This window comes from Archocentrus centrarchus, chromosome 1, assembly GCF_007364275.1.
Source record: "Archocentrus centrarchus isolate MPI-CPG fArcCen1 chromosome 1, fArcCen1, whole genome shotgun sequence".
Lineage (NCBI taxonomy): Eukaryota > Metazoa > Chordata > Actinopteri > Cichliformes > Cichlidae > Archocentrus > Archocentrus centrarchus.
Window position 1 is genome coordinate 2,295,327 of NC_044346.1, and position 17,692 is coordinate 2,313,018.

At 47.1% G+C, this 17,692-nt stretch overlaps 1 protein-coding gene across 1 annotated transcript in view; it reads left to right on the top strand.

The window, feature by feature from the left end:
- LOC115785935 (spectrin beta chain, non-erythrocytic 1-like) overlaps positions 1 to 17,692 on the top strand; it is a 38,016-nt gene that overhangs the window by 9,282 nt on the left and 11,042 nt on the right. Inside the window, exons 3-22 of the mRNA XM_030737881.1 lie at positions 3,694 to 3,845; positions 4,828 to 5,001; positions 5,167 to 5,258; positions 5,347 to 5,427; positions 5,522 to 5,637; positions 5,754 to 5,866; positions 6,013 to 6,200; positions 6,283 to 6,400; positions 11,169 to 11,327; positions 11,412 to 11,714; positions 11,839 to 11,992; positions 12,227 to 13,097; positions 13,731 to 13,868; positions 14,023 to 14,779; positions 14,887 to 15,089; positions 15,705 to 15,795; positions 15,890 to 16,036; positions 16,565 to 16,828; positions 17,279 to 17,503; positions 17,586 to 17,675. Coding sequence (XP_030593741.1) covers positions 3,694 to 3,845; positions 4,828 to 5,001; positions 5,167 to 5,258; positions 5,347 to 5,427; positions 5,522 to 5,637; positions 5,754 to 5,866; positions 6,013 to 6,200; positions 6,283 to 6,400; positions 11,169 to 11,327; positions 11,412 to 11,714; positions 11,839 to 11,992; positions 12,227 to 13,097; positions 13,731 to 13,868; positions 14,023 to 14,779; positions 14,887 to 15,089; positions 15,705 to 15,795; positions 15,890 to 16,036; positions 16,565 to 16,828; positions 17,279 to 17,503; positions 17,586 to 17,675 — 4,436 coding nt within the window. The remainder of the gene's footprint in view (positions 1 to 3,693; positions 3,846 to 4,827; positions 5,002 to 5,166; positions 5,259 to 5,346; positions 5,428 to 5,521; positions 5,638 to 5,753; positions 5,867 to 6,012; positions 6,201 to 6,282; positions 6,401 to 11,168; positions 11,328 to 11,411; positions 11,715 to 11,838; positions 11,993 to 12,226; positions 13,098 to 13,730; positions 13,869 to 14,022; positions 14,780 to 14,886; positions 15,090 to 15,704; positions 15,796 to 15,889; positions 16,037 to 16,564; positions 16,829 to 17,278; positions 17,504 to 17,585; positions 17,676 to 17,692) is intronic.

The window sequence follows — 17,692 nt, forward strand, 5'->3', positions numbered from 1 at the left end:
TTTCCTGTCCTTGGTTCAGGAATGTGAAGAAACAATAAAGGGAAACACCCCCACCCTCCCTGCCCTCACCCCTTCACACCCTAATGACATCATGCTGAAGCTGTAATGCCATTGGCTGACACACTCCAACACGCTGTAAAAAAGTCAGGCTCAAACCTGAAGCTGGAGTCAGACTGGGAACCATCACGACGAGCTGCTGAGAAAGCTGGGAGTTTTCTCTGAGATTATGAACTTTGCAATAAATAATAGAAACGTGATCTTTGGTATTGAATGTAGTTTTTACTCGTTTTTATCAATCACTTAAAAATAACTGGACTGCTGGCGTGATTGCACGGTTGTGCACGTGTAACCAGCAGATGAATGTGCAGGGCTGATTATGGACGGCGTTTGAAGCAGACGTTCTCTGCTGGTTAGGGTTAGCAGCAGGTGCAGCAGGTGTGTCAGACAGGTGACCTGCTGGCTGTACCTGGAAGAGTTCATGCTGGACGTCATTTCGGTTCCACCTGAGATGTTTGATGGTGGTGATGACCATTTCCTGCTGTTTGTACAGAATCATTTAATCTCATCATCGGAGTCATAGACAGCAGCACATTCTTCTTCTACTTCTCTGTTCAGTGGTGGCAAACAGCTTGTAGTGCATTACTGTCACTTTCTGCTATTAAGATAGTGTTACATCCACCAGGCACAGGTAAAAAATTTACACAGTCTGTGAAAAAGTCCATTCTCACTACTTCTATATGGATTGAGAGGGTCAGCAACAGCCAGGAGCTGATAATAAAATGCACTGATTGATCATCAGCAGGCATGTTAGCATGATGTCCCCAGAGAAAAGACCTTCAGTCTGTGTGCAGCAGCACCCCCTGCTGTGTGCCATCTGCATGTGAAGCGGCATTTGATCTGTTTCAGGAAGCTATGTGATGTTTGAGTGTTCAGCTGAAGCTGGGAATGTAGCGAACCATTTTTTACAGTGTGTTTGGATAGGGAGTGTCTGTGTTTGCTGTGTGTGTGTGTGTGTGTGTGTGTGTGTGTGTGTGTGTGTGTGTGTGTGTGTGTGTGTGTGTGTGAGTGAGAGAGAGAGGCGAAGAGGAGGGAAACAGGACAATCAGTTAGATCATTGAGCAGGAACGAAGAATGAGCAGCGTGTAGCTGCATTGAAGGCAGGGCAGACACACACACACACACACACACACACACACACTGACGCCACGCTCGCCGTCTTGCGACCGTCACAGCGACCTCTGGACTCCCATTTTTCCACCTCTCGATGACACGAGCGCGGTTTTCTCTTCTCGCAGCGTTTATGCTTTGTGATTTTCCTCAAAGGAAGTTTTTCTGTTTTTCAGCAGCAGCATTTTTGAGGAAAGTTTTGGTGACATTTCAGAGTCTCTCTCTGTGCTCGGGTTCAGGCTCAGCTGACAGTTGGATTTCTGTGCTTTAGTTTATGGACTTTGGCCTTTTTTTAAACTCAGGTGATGAAGGCAGGTGTCTCTGTCTGAGTAAAAACAGTCCTACTTCATTTGCTGAGTTTCATTTTTTTCTTCTGCTCTAAGTGCTGAAAGAAGAGTTTGATTTTTCGCTCTGAAACACCTGAAACGTGGCTTGAAGCAATGATCTTGCTCTCGGTGGGCTGATGTGCAGCAGCGTTGCCTCGTGGTTTATTATCAGCTTTGGTAAATACCTTCTCCCGTGTCTTCAGCTGTGATGGAGGCAGAGTGGGCGTCGGCGGACTCGCAGCCCAGCTACAACGTGCTGGAGGGTCGATTCAAACAGCTGCAAGGTAAGGCAGAGGTCAGAGGTCACGGCAGCAGAGGGAGGTGGGTTTCGTGTAATTGGGAACCATCATCCTGACCAATCTTGAGGCTGCGGCCCTTCAGTGGGTTCTCTGGATAGATCACTAGAAGATTTCTTATACTGTTCTGTTCTTATACTGTTAAAAGTTGCTGGTTGAGTTTGAGTTTGCAGCTTTTTTCTTAAATTTTTGCCTGTTAAGACCAAAATGGAAATGGTGAAATGCCAAAATGTGTGAGGTAAGCTATTTTCTGACCGTGTGGTTAAAAAACCCCCAAACTACCTGCACACGGCGTAGCCGAGCACCAGCCGTGGATTACATTTTCTGATTATGTTCACAATGCAGCAAAATATGTTCTCTGAATTTTAGCATTAAAATACGACGGATTCCTCTTAAAAGTGCATAAAACCAGCAGGGGGCAGCGTTTCACCTTAAGGTTTAGATGGAGGTTTTACCTGTCAGTGACTCACGGAGGAGTGAACGAGGCTCAGAATCTTTTAAAACTTGTCATCAGCTGTTCTTCCTCTTCTTCTTTTGGTCAATGTTTGTAAAAGATCACAACATCTGTCAGGTGTACAGAGGGTAGAAAACAACCTCTGTGGACATGATGAAGATGCACCAGTGTCCGGGGCGCCGTGCAGCAGGAAGGGAGCTGATAAAGAAATTAAAGATGAATGCAGAGATGATCAGGCCCTTGCACCTTGGTGCATGTGGATGTATTTGAATGTCTTGAGCTCTGGTTTTTTATTGGCTTTCTACAAACAAGCTACATGTGACTTCCTGCGTGTCGTGGAATCAGCTTCACTGTGTAAATCTCACATAGATTAAATGGTTTCTGTCACAGTGTTAATCTGCCATTGCCATTAGGTGACGCTGTGACATTTACTCCGCATTGACACGTAGATGTCTCCAGGCCTGAGGTATAACTCCTCCCTGTGCGGTTGGGAACGCGCACTGCAACAGAAACCGTCCAGTTTGTTAAAGTGTAACAACAGGAAACGGCGCCCTAATGGTGGGGCTGCTCTGTTAGGGCTACAGGGGGCGCTGTGGAAGATGTGGACCCATCTGTAAATGTTCTGATGTGTGTGCGACGCTCCGTAAGTTTTCGAGCACATTTCATCAAAAGAATGAAGCCGTCACATGTTCAGTGCTCGGGTTCTAAAACTCCGCCCACAGAGCTCTTCATTACAGTAACATGTTTAAACACAGAGTGACTGCATGTGCAGCGTACTTGTGTGGCAAAGCCAGGTGTCTGTGGATGTGTTGGATGACCTTTGACCTGCTCCTGGTTAAAGTTTAAACATTTAGTTTTATTGCTGAGCTCAGTGACACCTTTACAGACTGTTTGCAGAGTAAGACCTGCTCAGAGAGCAGGTTTACGTTCAGACAGGTGCAGTTTAATCAGGTTCACCTGTTACAGACTCTCAGATTTCCACTGAAACGTGCTGCAGGAACTCTGCCTGAAGTTTAAAATGTCTATTGCTGGTTTCACTCCTGGACTCTTCTTCCTGGACAAGCTGTTTTAGCTCCTCCCCCTTTAGGACAGCTTTCTTCTAATTGGCTGCTCCTTGCAAACAGGTGGGTGGGGCTTCTGTGCCTGAAATGATGTCATCCAGGTCCAAGAGTATGAAAAAGTTTTGATGAGCTGATGTGTTGTCTCATGCTGGAACGGGAGTTCACTGTTGATGGTTCTGTCAGATATTAAACTTTTTAATTTTTTTAAAGATGAAGCAGAAAAAGATGTTCGTGCCATCACACAGTCTATTCAGCAGAAGGTGCTCTGAAGTCCTGCCCCCAGTGGTCATGTTACATACTGCAGCCAAACTGACTCTGTGTGTGTGTGTGTGTGTGTGTGTGTGTGTGTGTGTGTGTGTGTGTGTGTGTGTGTGTGTGTGCGCGCGCAGATGAGCGGGAGGCGGTGCAGAAGAAGACCTTCACTAAGTGGGTGAACTCTCACCTGTCCAGAGTTTCCTGCAGGATCACAGACCTCTACATGGACCTGAGAGATGGACGCATGCTCATCAAGCTGCTGGAGGTCCTCTCTGGGGAGAGACTGGTAACGCGCACACACACACAGAGACACACACATACATATGCACACACTGTGCTGAATCTGAAGCTGCTGACATCAAATAAATAGCAACATCGGCAGCAGCCGTCGTGCAGCACACGGAGACGAAATCCAGCTGTGAGCGCTGATAGAGCACCCCCGCTCAGGCTGTGGCCACTCACAGTACTGCAGCTCCTGAAGAGCGAGAAGGGCAGGAGAGATGCTTTTGAGCGTGTGCAGTGAGAGTCCACTTCAGTGATTTTTGTGCCAGCAGCCCAGATGTTTACAGAGGTCATTTCCTGTATGTCAGATGACTGAAGAAGCACCGTTTTTTTGGAGAGTAAATGTCACATGTTCACAGCAGCTGGTCATGTGTTGGAGGTTGCTGGGTGATGTTGTTTTTTAAGTAAAAGTCAGTTTTCATTTCACCGTGTGACTGTATGTAAACAGATTAAATCCAGTTTCCCTCTCCTGATGACCTCTTGAAGGGTACAGTAGCTCACAGGAAGTAACTTCACAGCTGAACCAGGTGTGTCTGACTTCCTGTTTTCCCTCTGAAACACTAACCTGCTTCCGTCTGAGAGGTCAGAGCCGGTGGACCCGTTGACCTTGATTCTGAACTCCGGATAAGACCGGGGGGGGGGGGGGGGGGCACTGGCTGTTGTGCAGCTGCTGCCCCTCTCCCCACTTGCTCCGCATTCAGGGCCAGGAAGACAGCCGGTTTTCACCACTTCCTGTCCTTTGTGTCATCCTTTGGAGAACTGCGAGCTGCATCCACGCTTCACTATATGATTATATGAAAGTCTGCCCTCACAGGAAGTTAATATGATTTGTTATAAACTCTGGAAGCTGAGCGTTTGCTGCAGTTAGATCACAGCAGCTCCTAGTGGACATCAGAGGAGCTGCGCTCAGACTCACCGGCCTTTCTTTAAATCTCATAGATGCTTCACACATCTGAAACCTCCTGACTCTGTTGCTCCTTCTCCAGCCAAAGCCCACCAAAGGGCGGATGCGGATCCACTGTCTGGAGAACGTGGACAAAGCGCTGCAGTTCCTGAAGGAGCAGCGGGTTCACCTGGAGAACATGGGCTCTCACGACATTGTGGACGGAAACCACCGTCTTACGCTGGGCCTCATCTGGACCATCATCCTCCGCTTCCAGGTAACAACACCGACAGGTGTTAAACTATTAAACCAAGAACTAATCTCAGACAACCAATCAGAAGATTTTTTTGGACCTTTCAGTAAGTGCTCAGAGATGAGATGAGGTAGGGAGCTAAAAACACCAGACAGGTGGAGGTGTGACTCTTCTGCCTCTTGTCTTCAGATTCAGGACATCAGCGTGGAGACAGAAGACAACAAAGAGAAGCGGTCGGCCAAAGACGCCTTGCTGCTCTGGTGTCAGATGAAGACAGCGGGGTGAGGCTCACCTGCAGCAGCTGCAGCAGCTGTGTACTGTAGATGATGCCCACCTGAGATTAACCTCTGCTTCCTGTTATCTTCCCAGATATCCCAATGTCAACATCCACAACTTCACCACCAGCTGGAGGGACGGCATGGCCTTCAATGCTCTCATCCACAAACACAGGTAACACCGTCACCCATACGAAGAGTCCGGGTGGGATTTTTATGGAGTGGGAAAACTACTGTGTGAATAAAGTTTTTGTTGTTGTTGTGTTCAGGCCAGATTTGATTGATTTTGACAAACTGAAGAAGTCCAATGCTCACTACAACCTGCAGAATGCCTTCAACATGGCAGAACATCACCTGGGCCTCACCAAGCTGCTGGACCCTGAGGGTACGGGCCAGTTTACCTGAACACTTTATTTGAACCCGCTTTGAAATATCCATATTTCATTGCCTGCTTGATTTGCGTGTTTGTTTGGATGTCTCTGAAACTGCTGTTTGCTGCAGATATCAGTGTGGACCATCCTGATGAGAAGTCTGTCATCACTTACGTGGTGACATATTACCACTATTTCTCCAAGATGAAGGCTCTGAAGGTGGAGGGCAAACGTATCGGGAAGGTCAGTCAGACTCCAATAAGCTGCTGTTCAACAGTCAGATTTGACCTTCATCGTCCTGAAAATGACTGAAACTCAAAGGTCATAGACTCTTGATTCTGCTGCACATGGCGGCAGCATGCCTCACTGTGTCTGTGTGTTTGGTCCAGGTTTTGGATAATGCCATTGAGACGGAGAAGATGATCGAGAAGTACGAGTCTCTGGCCTCAGATCTGCTGGAGTGGATCGAACAGACCATCATTATCCTCAACAACAGGAAGTTTGCCAACTCTCTGGTGGGAGTCCAGCAGCAGCTGCAGGCCTTTAACACCTACCGAACTGTGGAGAAACCTCCCAAGTCAGAACCTCTTCTCTTCCTCCACGCTAAGCAGTTCATTCTACCTGTGTACAGGCCTCACCTGATCTCTGTCCCCCCTCAGGTTCACAGAGAAGGGGAACCTGGAGGTCCTCCTCTTCACCATCCAGAGTAAGATGCGAGCCAACAACCAGAAGGTGTACATGCCCCGTGAGGGAAAACTCATCTCAGACATCAACAAGGTGCGAGCTGCTCTGAAACTTCCAGTCTATCAGTGTTTTACCTCCAATCAGCTTCTGGGAACGCAGAGGTGAACCAGCCGTTCGCTCAGCAGAAAACACACTTTTCTTTTTTTACCTCCAGTTTCCAGCTTTCCAGACATGAATGTTTTTATTTTTAGTCTTCTATGAGTGAATCTCTCTTTGAGTTTTGGGTATCACATCTGAAGACTCAGATGTTTTCCACCTCTGCAGCTTCTTATTTTCAGTCTCATGACTGTCGACTCCAGCAGATGAAACGATTACAGCAGGACTTTTGTCTAGTGGCTGCTATTTAAACATTTACACCTGTGAGTCACTCACGTGTAATTGGTTTCTCGACACGATTTGTCCAATCATATGACGGCTAACGAGTTTGGGCTCACTGTGAAAAAGTTACTGAATACCATTTGATATTAGAAAGGCTTTGAATGACAGAATGATTAGAAAAACACACACTTTCTGATCATGTTAGCTGAAAACTGTCCTGATTATTAAGGAAACATCTGCTTGGTTCAGTGTCCAGAGCATCAGCCTCTCTGAGTTTGATTATAGTCTGAAAAAGCTAAAAAATAATATGAATACGAATACCTTTGTTAGTCCCACAATGGGGAAATTACAGTTAACAGAACACCCATCCAAGAAATACAAACACAGAGACAAACACAAACAGGGGGGGCAGGTGTCTGAGGTCATGCAGCCGTTTTACCGGCGCTACCTTTAGCAGGAAAACAGAAAGAGATACACTGGGATAGGTAGGTTACAAAAATCATCTGGTACTGTGTTCATTATGAACACCTTACGAGGTTCAAAAAAAACACCTCAGCAAAGCAGCAGCACATTTAAAGCCTGGAGAGCACTAGGGTGGGTAGGGGAGGGGCTGCCAGCGGAGACGAGCAGGATACTGTGATGGCCACACAGCTTCCAGACCAGCAGTTCATGATAAGATGGTACAGTCAGCCTTGGTTGCCAGGATACCAGTTCATACAGGTCACAACACGGGGTGGGGGTGAAGAGCATCTGTTTACATAACATCTCCAAGAGGCGATTTAGATAGACAGCCATCCAAGGCCGTCTGGGAGCCAAATTCCAAATACTGCAATTGTTTAGGTTCAGGCCGTCATAACTATTTGCTGACAGACCTTACAGTTTTCTGGTTACCTCTCAGAAATCCAGTCATCCGAATTTGGTTCTACTCCGCCATGCAGAACAGACACTCCAACACTCCTCCAGATGTAATCCACTTCGATTCAGCTCAACTGAGTCTGATTGAGTTCGTACTGTTTCTGCAGCCCTCACAGGCAGCCTTACTAGGGCCTGAACAGCTGCCCAGAAACCAGGTATCCCCAGGTCCAATTCGGGAAAAATCCTGGTATCAATATAAATGCCACGTCCACACAGTGCAGCCAGGAACGTTATCTTCCATCCCCACGGGAATCCATAACATAACCAGCCAGGTATGTAGCCGGGCCAGAGGAAAGAGGGTTCCCCTTCTCCCAATCTCCTTGTGATGAGAATTTGATCATCAATAGTGTTGAGAGACCAGCTGACCAGATCCATAATTTAAATTCCAGTTCGGGGATGTGTGAAGAGATGCTCTAAGCAGCGAAGCAGCAAAAAGCAGGGGTAGATAGGGAAGGGTGGGGAGAAGAGAAAAATGCGTCTGTCTCCACCGAGAGCAGGAAGAAAAAAAAAAAAAAATAATAATAAAACTGCAGAGTATTCTTGTTCTAAAGGAATAAAGGGGAACTCCCAAAGAAAACAATAACTTCACGTGCTAATGTGCACTGCTTCCTTAATGGAACAGAACTAACTGACTCTAAAGACTATACTCCAGGTTATACTCTAGGTCAGTGTTTCCCAACGTGTGGATCACAACAGTACTGTTATATTTATTTATATAAAAAGTTAAATAAAACTGGTAAATAGGAGGTGGATAGTTTTTGATATTTGTCATTACTCTGACCTAAATTTACTGCTCTTGTATTGAAGTTTGTGTCTCGGTGGCAAGTGGGCAACATATTGGCATTAGCACTACATATGGCTGGGTAGCTGTTGCTGTTTTTTGAATAGAAATTTCAAGGAAATACATCACTTTCTCTTGTGTTTTAATTAGTGAAGACAGACTCCTAGCCAGGAAAATTTCACAGGCCGGCGCTATCAGGCGAATTTTTTTTGGGGGGGGGGGGGGGGGGGGGGGGGCTCCATGGGATTTTCTGGCCGCAGTGCTCTTGACTTTGGGTACCACTGCTCTAGGTTATACTCTAGATTATACTCTCATAGATCCAACATTCCTGCTGTACTTCTTTGATGTCCACTTGCATTATAATGTAAATTCTCTGTGGACAAATCCACATGGTTACAAAACAGGTACATGGACATCCACACAATCCCTCAGCTAAACAAGCAGGAGGACATCAGAGTCTCTAATATGAAAAATTCTGAGACTCAAGACTGAGGTGGTAGCTTCATTAATAACCAGGATATGGTGGTTTTTGAAGGGAGTAGTACACACCTGTGCACAAAGTCTTTGGGGGGTTTTAGGCATTTTATTAGAATAATGGCCAAAAAAAAAAGGCCAAAAAAAAAAGTCACCACCTGAATTTAACTAAGCAAATAGGTACGAGCCTCCTATTGGATAATTACTGCATGGGCGATTATCTTTCAGCTGGCTACAAGTTATTTAACCCCAACTGGTGCAATGAGTTGCTTCTCATTTCTTAAACAACCATGTCAAAGACACATCGCGTGGTCGTGGAAAAGATGTCGGTCTGTTTGAGAAGGGTCAAATCATTGGCAAACATCAAGCAGAGAAAACATCTAAGGAGATTGAAGAAACTACTAAAATTGGGTTAAGAACTGTCCAACACATTATTCAAAACTGGAAGGATAGTGGGGACCCATCGTCTTCGAGGAAGAAATGTGTCTGGAAAAAAATCTTGAATGATCGTGATCGTGATCACGTAGCCCCTTAACTGGCAAGGGCCCGGTGACGGGCCGTTTGTAGTCCCTTTTATATGGCAGGCTAGACCCTCCCATTTTTATTGACACGTCATTCGGCCAATCATGTAACTGGCTGCACCAAATCACCTGACAAAGCTACGTGACGCCCTCTGAGTATTATTGGCTCTGGGAAACCCATTTCTTAACATGATTGGCCGAATGAGGTGTCAGTCAAAATGGGCGGGTCTAGCCTGCCATATAAATGCACTTCATTCGGCCCGAGGACCAGACGCAGCCGATTAATAGGCTATGAAATGGGTTGTTCAGAGCCAATAATAACCAGAGGGTGTTATGTAGTTGTTTCAGGTGATTTTATTTGCTGCCAGTTAAGGGGTTAAACATTTGGTGAAATCAAATCAAAGAAAACAACAGTAGCACTCAGGGCTGTGTTTAATAGTGAAAATAAGAGCATTTCCACACGCACAATGCAAAGGGAACTCAAGGGATTGGGACTGAACAGCTGTGTAGCCTTAAGAAAACCACTAATCAGTGAGGCTAACTGGAAAAAAAGGCTTCAGTTTGCGAGGGAGCATAAAGATTGGACTCTGCAGCAATGGAAGAAGGTCATGTGGTCTGATGAGTCCAGATTTACCCTGTTCCAGAGTGATGGGCGCATCAGGGTAAGAAGAGAGGCAGGTGAAGTGATGCGCCCATCATGCCTAGTGCCTACTGTACAAGCCTGTGGGGGCAGTGCTGTGATCTGGGGTTGCTGCAGTTGGTCAGGTCTAGGTTCAGCAACATTATGTGCTCAACGAATGAGGTCAGCTGACTACCTGAATATACTGAATGACCAGGTTATTCCAGCAATGGATTTTTTTTCTTCCCTGATGGCACGGGCATATTCCAAGATGACAATGCCAGGATTCATTGGGCTCGAATTGTGAAAGAGTGGTTCTGGGAGCATGAGACATCATTTTCACACGAGTAGAGACCTCAACCCCATTGAGAATCTTTGGGATGTGTTGCAGAAGGCTTTGCGCAGTGGTCAGAATCTGCCATCATCACTGCAAGATCTTGGAGAAAAATTAACGCAACACTGGATGGAAATAAATCTTGTGACATTGCAGAAGCTTATTGAAACAATGCCACAGCGAATGCATGCCGTAATCAAAGCTAAAGGCAGTCCAATGAAATATTAGTGTGTGACCTTTTTTATTTGGTGGTGACTTTTTTTTTTTGGCCTGGCAGTGTATGAAATTATGGTTTAACGGTGTTCAGCTGTGCTAGCATGATTGTTAAAGACTTTCCTATTAGTGAGTACCAAATGACTAAATTTTAACACTGTAGGGTCTTTACCTTAAATATAAGGCACCTTCATTTTATCCAGGTTTGGAACCGGCACTGGGAAAACACCAGCTTTCCTGAGGCTGGGTTTGAGTCTCCTCCTGGTCTCGAATCATAGAGCCACTTCAGTTTCTGCTACATTAGATGTGCTTTTCTTCCACAAACGCTGACATTTTTAAGTGGCCTCAGACTTGTGTACAGACGGATATTTGCTTTTCCATCGTGCAGTGTGCCTGCTGAAGCTATTCTTCTGTGAAAGATCTTCGTGCTTACTCAAAGCTGAACAAATTCACACTAAAGAAATCATTGAAAAGGATTCCTGCGTAATTCAGACTCAGTAAAATGCTTTGAGATGTTGTAAATGCTGCAGCTTACTGTCCGGATCTCTGTTGGTTTTATGCTGCCTGAGCGGTCTTAATGTGGTTCTGGGTGGAGTTTGATGCTGACCTTGTGTTCACCCTGACAGGCCTGGGAGCGGCTGGAGAAGGCGGAGCATGAGCGGGAGCTGGCTCTGAGGACGGAGCTGATTCGTCAGGAGAAACTGGAGCAGTTGGCTAGACGCTTTGATCGCAAGGCAGCCATGAGAGAGACCTGGCTCAGTGAAAACCAGAGGCTGGTGTCACAGGTAGAAAGAATCACATGACCTGCATTCATTTTTTTTTAAATTCTTGGTTTCATGAACGTGCTGCCACCCCCTCTCTGTCTACAGGACAACTTTGGCTTTGACCTTCAGGCTGTCGAGGCAGCCACCAAGAAGCATGAGGCGATAGAGACAGACATTGCAGCGTATGAGGAGCGTGTCCAAGCTGTGGTTTCTGTGGCGAAGGAGCTGGAGGTGGAGCACTACCATGACATCAAACGCATCACAGCCCGGAAGGACAACGTCATCCGTCTGTGGGAGTACCTGTTGGAGCTGCTGAAGGCCCGCAGACAGAGGCTGGAGATGAACCTCGGCCTGCAGAGGGTCTTCCAGGAGATGCTCTACATCATGGACTGGATGGATGAGATGAAGGTACCCTAAACAAATCTTGCTCCCACAGGGTAAAACAAAGGGAGAGGAGTCTAAGACTACAAACAGGAAACGAATTTGAGCAGGAAGATGATCATTGCTCTAACTGTCCATCTGTGGTTTCCAGATGTTGCTGCTGTCTCAGGATTATGGGAAGCATCTGTTAGGAGTGGAAGACCTGCTCCAGAAACATGCCTTGGTGGAGGCCGACATCGCCATCCAGGCTGACAGGGTGAAGGCAGTCACTGCCAATGCCAACAAGTACTCTGTCAGCGACAGCGGTGAGCAGCGGGCACCTTTCCTCAGTTCTAAGTTTAATTTGATCTCAAGTTTTGGTGTTTTAATTCTGTTTTTCCTAATGGATTCATAACGAGGAGTCTTGTAGGACCAGGAATGTGTCCTAGTTGTCCTGTCATTCAGCACTTCTTTATGTACTGGTTTATTACAGTTTTTTTTTTTTTTTTTTTAATTTAATTTCATGTCTGAAAAAATGCTGACAACATTTTACTGTTCAGGTTACAAGCCCTGCGACCCTCAGGTCATCCAAGACCGAGTGGCCCACCTTGAGTTCTGCTACCAGGAGCTGACTCAGCTGGCTGCAGAGCGCCGTGCCCGACTGGAGGAGTCTCGCCGCCTCTGGAAGTTTTTCTGGGAGATGGCAGAGGAGGAAGGCTGGATCCGTGAGAAGGAGCAGATCCTATCTTCTTTGGAGCATGGTAAGGACCTGACGGGGGCACTACGTCTCCTCAGTCAGCAGCGTGCCCTGGAGGATGAGATGAGTGGCCGTGCTGGCCACCTGCAGCACACCATCGCTGAGGGTCAGGCCATGGTGAAGGCTGAACACTTCGGTGCCACAAAGATCCAAGAACGCATTGGTGACCTGCAGAGTCAATGGGCTGCGCTGGAGCAGCTGGCAGCAGTAAGGAAGAAGAAGCTGGAGGAGGCTCTGGCCCTCTACCAGTTCCAGGCTGATGCCGATGACGTAGATGCCTGGATGCTGGATGCCCTGCGCATTGTGTCCAGTGGAGAGACAGGCCATGATGAGTTCTCCACCCAGGCGCTGGCCAGAAAGCACAAAGATGCAGCAGCAGAGGTGGCCAGCTACAGGCCGGTCATCGACTCACTCCACGAGCAGGTCGCTTGTCTGCCTAAAGAGGAGGCGGAGTCAGAAGAGGTCCGCCGTCGGCTGGCTGGCATCGAGGAGCGTTACAAGGAAGTGGCGGAGCTAACGAAGCTGAGGAAGCAGGCGCTGCAGGATGCTTTGGCTCTTTACAAAATGTTCAGTGAGGCCAATGCCTGCGAAGTTTGGATCGATGAGAAGGAGCAGTGGCTGAATAGCATGGAGATCCCTGAAAGACTGGAAGACCTGGAGGTCATACAGCACAGGTAGGATTTTATTTATACAGCAGCAGAACAACAGTTTTTCAGTAACTAATACCTGAAGGCTCTGCCTCCCATTCTACTCTTAAGTATCCTAGGAACCACAAGTAAGCCAGCAGTCTGAGAGTGAAGTGCTCTTTTGGGGTGATATGGGACTATGAGGTCTTTGAGATAAGATGGGGCCTGATTATTCAAGACCTTGTATGTGAGAAGAATAATTTTAAATTCTATTCTAGATTTAACAGGGAGCCAATGAAGAGAAGCCAATATGGGAGAAATCTGCTCTCTCTTTCTAGTCCCTGTCAGTACTCTAGCTGCAGCATTTTGGATCAGCTGAAGGCTTTTCAGGGAGCTTTTAGGACAGCCTGATAATAATGAATTACAATAGTCCAGCCTAGAAGTAATAAACAGTGAAAATGTATGCAATGCTTTCTAATAATACTGCCTAAGGGAAGCATGTATAATGTAAATAAAATTGGACCCAGCAAAGAACCCTGTGGAGCTCCATAATTAACCATAGTGTGAAGAAGACTCTCCATTTACATAAACAATCTGGGATCTGTCAGATAGATATGAGTTTAAACCACTGTTGCGCAGTTCCTTTAATCCCTGCACTGAAGCACAGCATGTCCTCGGCAGGTTTGAGAGTCTGGAGCCAGAGATGAACAGCCAGGCATCACGTGTTGCTGTGGTGAACCAGATTGCTCGCCAGCTGATGCACAGTGGTCACCCAAGTGAGAAGGACATTAAGACCCAGCAGGACAAACTAAATAACAGGTACACCCTAACTGTGAATATTTCAGGTAATGAGATTCCTGCCTAGGAATTACAAAACCAAAAATATAAATATAAATATGAGAATCTGATGTGTAAACTGACCTGAAACAGGACTGCACCTTCATGCCATGGTAATCCTCTTCTCTGCCTCCAGGTGGAGCCAGTTCCGCGAACTGGTGGACCAGAAGAAGGAGTCACTAAATTCAGCTCTGGGTGTGCAGAACTACCACCTCGACTGCAATGAGACCAAGTCCTGGATCAAAGAGAAGACCAAAGTCATTGAGTCCACCCAGGAGCTGGGTAATGACCTCACGGGGGTAATGGCCCTGCAGCGCAAACTGACCGGCATGGAGCGCGACCTGGCCGCCATCGAGGACAAGCTAGGTGAAATGCAAGGCGAAGCTCAGCGACTGGCAGAGGAGCACCCCGATCGGGCCAACCCCATCACAGGCCGTCTGGCTGAGATCACCGCCGTGTGGGAGGAAATGAAGAACACGCTTAAGAACCGAGAGGAGTCTCTAGGTGAAGCCAGGAAGCTGCAGCAGTTCCTGCGTGAGCTCGACGACTTCCAGTCGTGGTTATCTCGCACTCAGACCGCCATCGCCTCCGAGGACATGCCCAACACGCTCGCTGAAGCAGAGAAGCTCATGGCCCAACATGAAGGCATCAAGAATGAGATACAGAACTACGAGGAGGACTACCAGAAGATGCGGGACATGGGTGAAATGGTAACACAGGGCCAGACGGATGCTCAGTACATGTTCCTGCGACAACGGCTGCAGGCGCTCGACACCGGCTGGAACGAGCTGCACAAGATGTGGGAGAACCGGCAGAACCTTCTATCACAGTCCCACGCCTACCAGCTGTTCCTCAGGGACACCAAACAGGCCGAGGCCTTCCTCAACAACCAGGTAATTACCTGCTTAACACCTTCCTCCACATCTTTGTCCTGATTCTGCCTGTGATTTAATAACCCACCGTTTCTCTGAACCTTCTCCTCTGTGTCTGTGCCCTGCAGGAGTACGTCCTGGCTCACACCGAGATGCCCACAACTCTGGAGGGTGCCGAAGCTGCCATCAAGAAGCAGGAGGATTTCATGACTACGATGGATGCCAACGAGGACAAGATCAACAGTGTGGTTGAGGCCGGCAGGCGGCTGGCCAGTGATGGAAACATCAACGCCGACCGAATCCAGGAGAAATTTGCCTCCATCGACGACAGGTAGGCCAGAGCTTCACTTTGCGTTCTTTTACTGGAACTGTAGAATAATCTTTTAGTTGTTGTTCTGGAGCCTTGCACTGTCATTTTGAGGTCCTCCTCAGTAGATGTAGTCATTAAATTTCCAAAATTATTGCCTGGTTGGAGGTACAGGAGCTGCTCTGTACCTCCTTTCAGCCGTTCTGTTTCTATTGAACAACAGTGGCAGAAAGGTTCCCCGTGGATCCTGAGTGTAGGAAGGCTGCTTCTCTGAGAGGTTTCAGAATAGGAGCAGAAAGATGATCAGGCAAAGCTTCACCAAAGCCACTGAGCTTCACCCAGCAGTTTGCCAGGCGTGTTCACAAATACCAACCCAGAGGAGGTAGTTTCCTTCTGAAAACCCCCGTCCACAGAGGTAACGGAAGGAGATGATCTCATGATTGTCTCCTTCGTCAGAAGGAAGACCTCTTATTTTCTAAGTGCAGCATGAAGAGAACACTTCACAGAGCAAATCCAGAGGGCCGAACACAAGCTGCAAACCATCTATCAGTGTGTGATAAAAAGCGCACTTGGTCCTGAGGCTTACTGCTGTTTCTGTTATATTTTGGAGGTCATTTGGATCTTATGTGTTTGTTTCAGGCATAAGAAGAACAGGGAGTCTGCAGTGGAGCTGCTCATGAGGCTAAAGGACAACCGAGACCTGCAGAAGTTCCTGCAGGATTGCCAGGAGGTCAGTCTCCGCTCAGACAGATGGAAGCATCCTGTGATGAGCCCTTTAGATGTCTGTGCCCTCTCAGACTTGTGTTTTGTTCTGTTTGCTACAGCTGTCTCTGTGGATCAACGAGAAGATGCTCACAGCTCAGGACATGAGCTACGACGAGGCCAGGAACCTGCACAGCAAGTGGCTGAAGCACCAGGCCTTCATGGCCGAGCTGCAGTCCAACAAGGAGTGGCTGGACAAGATTGAGAAGGTATAGCACTCGTCTGTAGTTAGCAAAGAAAAGGAGTCAATCAGCAGAATCTAAACTCATACAAGAGATAAATTACAGCGTGAATCAGAAGTAAATGAAATGGGGTAAATGAAAAAAAAATGTGTCTGGTCTGGATACTCGTTTTATAAAGACACTCAAATATTCTTTGATATGTCTGATAACATATGATTAATCTATCAATCAGATCCCAGCCGTGACTACTCAGATTTACAAATCAGGGAATAAATCAAATGTCAGAAATTACAGAACAATTAGTATATTTCCAGTTGTATCTAAAATGATTGAAAATGGAAAGCAATTAATAGATTATAATGATGAAGGTGATGATGATGAAGGTGTTAGCTCACCTTTATGCTCATGTTTGACTCAGTTTTCTGAGTTTGCCGTCTATGAAGTTACTGAAACACCAATTAAATAATCATTTCATCCTGTACAAATGTACTGAGCGAACCACAGTAGGTCACCTCTGGGGACCTTTAACCTGACCTGAGTTTCTCCTGACCTCAGGACGGCATGCTCCTGGTGTCGGAGAAGCCAGAGACGGAGGCGGTGGTGAAGGAGAAGCTGTCGGCGCTTCACACAATGTGGGAGGAGCTTGAGTCCACCACGCAGACCAAAGCTCAGTGTCTGTTTGACGCCAACAAGGCTGAGCTGTTCACGCAGAGCTGCGCCGACCTCGACAAGTGGCTGGCCGGCCTCGAGGGCCAGATCCAGTCTGACGACTACGGCAAAGACCTGACGTCTGTTAACATCCTGCTCAAAAAGCAACAGGTACGGTTCAAATGAACAGATTTACATGTTTTCTGCACAGAGAGAACTCCGATGCATACATTTTACTCATATTACAGCTAAGACGCCTGTAACAGAGAATTTTTTTACATTTTCATTAACAGTGAGTGTGAGTTATTCTGTCTCCACTGACTGCAGTACCAGATGGATTTGAGTATTAGTACTATTATCAGTTACTAAGTATCAGCTTCAGTAGCAGTAATGGTATTTGTAGAATTAGTCTGCCTAAATTCAGATTCCTTACAGCTCAGAGTCCAGAGCAAAAGTGAGTAAATCCTGAGCAGGTAACAGACTGAGAGCGTTGTTATCAGCGTGAGTCTGCTCCTACTGACTCCGCATCAGAGGGAGGTGGTGGAGTGGCAGCAGTACTGTTGGGTGTAGTAAGAGCAGTAGCAGAAGTAGTATGACAGCTGTGACTCATTCCTTCTGCAGATGCTGGAGAACCAGGTGGAGGTGCGACAGAGGGAGGTGGTGGAGCTGCAGAGCCAGGTGAAGGCTCTGGGTCAGGAGGTGAAGGACGCAGACGAGGTGGACGGGCGGAGGCAGGTGGTGGAGAAGAAGTTTCAGGAGCTCCTGGATCCGCTGCAACAGCGCAGGAACTTTCTGGTGGCGTCCAGAGAAGTTCACCAGTTCAACCGGGACGTCGAGGATGAGATCGTACGTCAAACGTTACACATCCATATTTTCAGGGTAATTCAGGTGTCCTGCACACTCTCACTGTGGTCTCGGTTCTTTACAGCTGTGGGTTCAGGAGAGGATGCCTGTGGCCATGTCCACTGACCACGGACACAATCTGCAGACCGTCCAGCTGCTCATCAAGAAGAACCAGGTAGGAGTGCGTTCTTA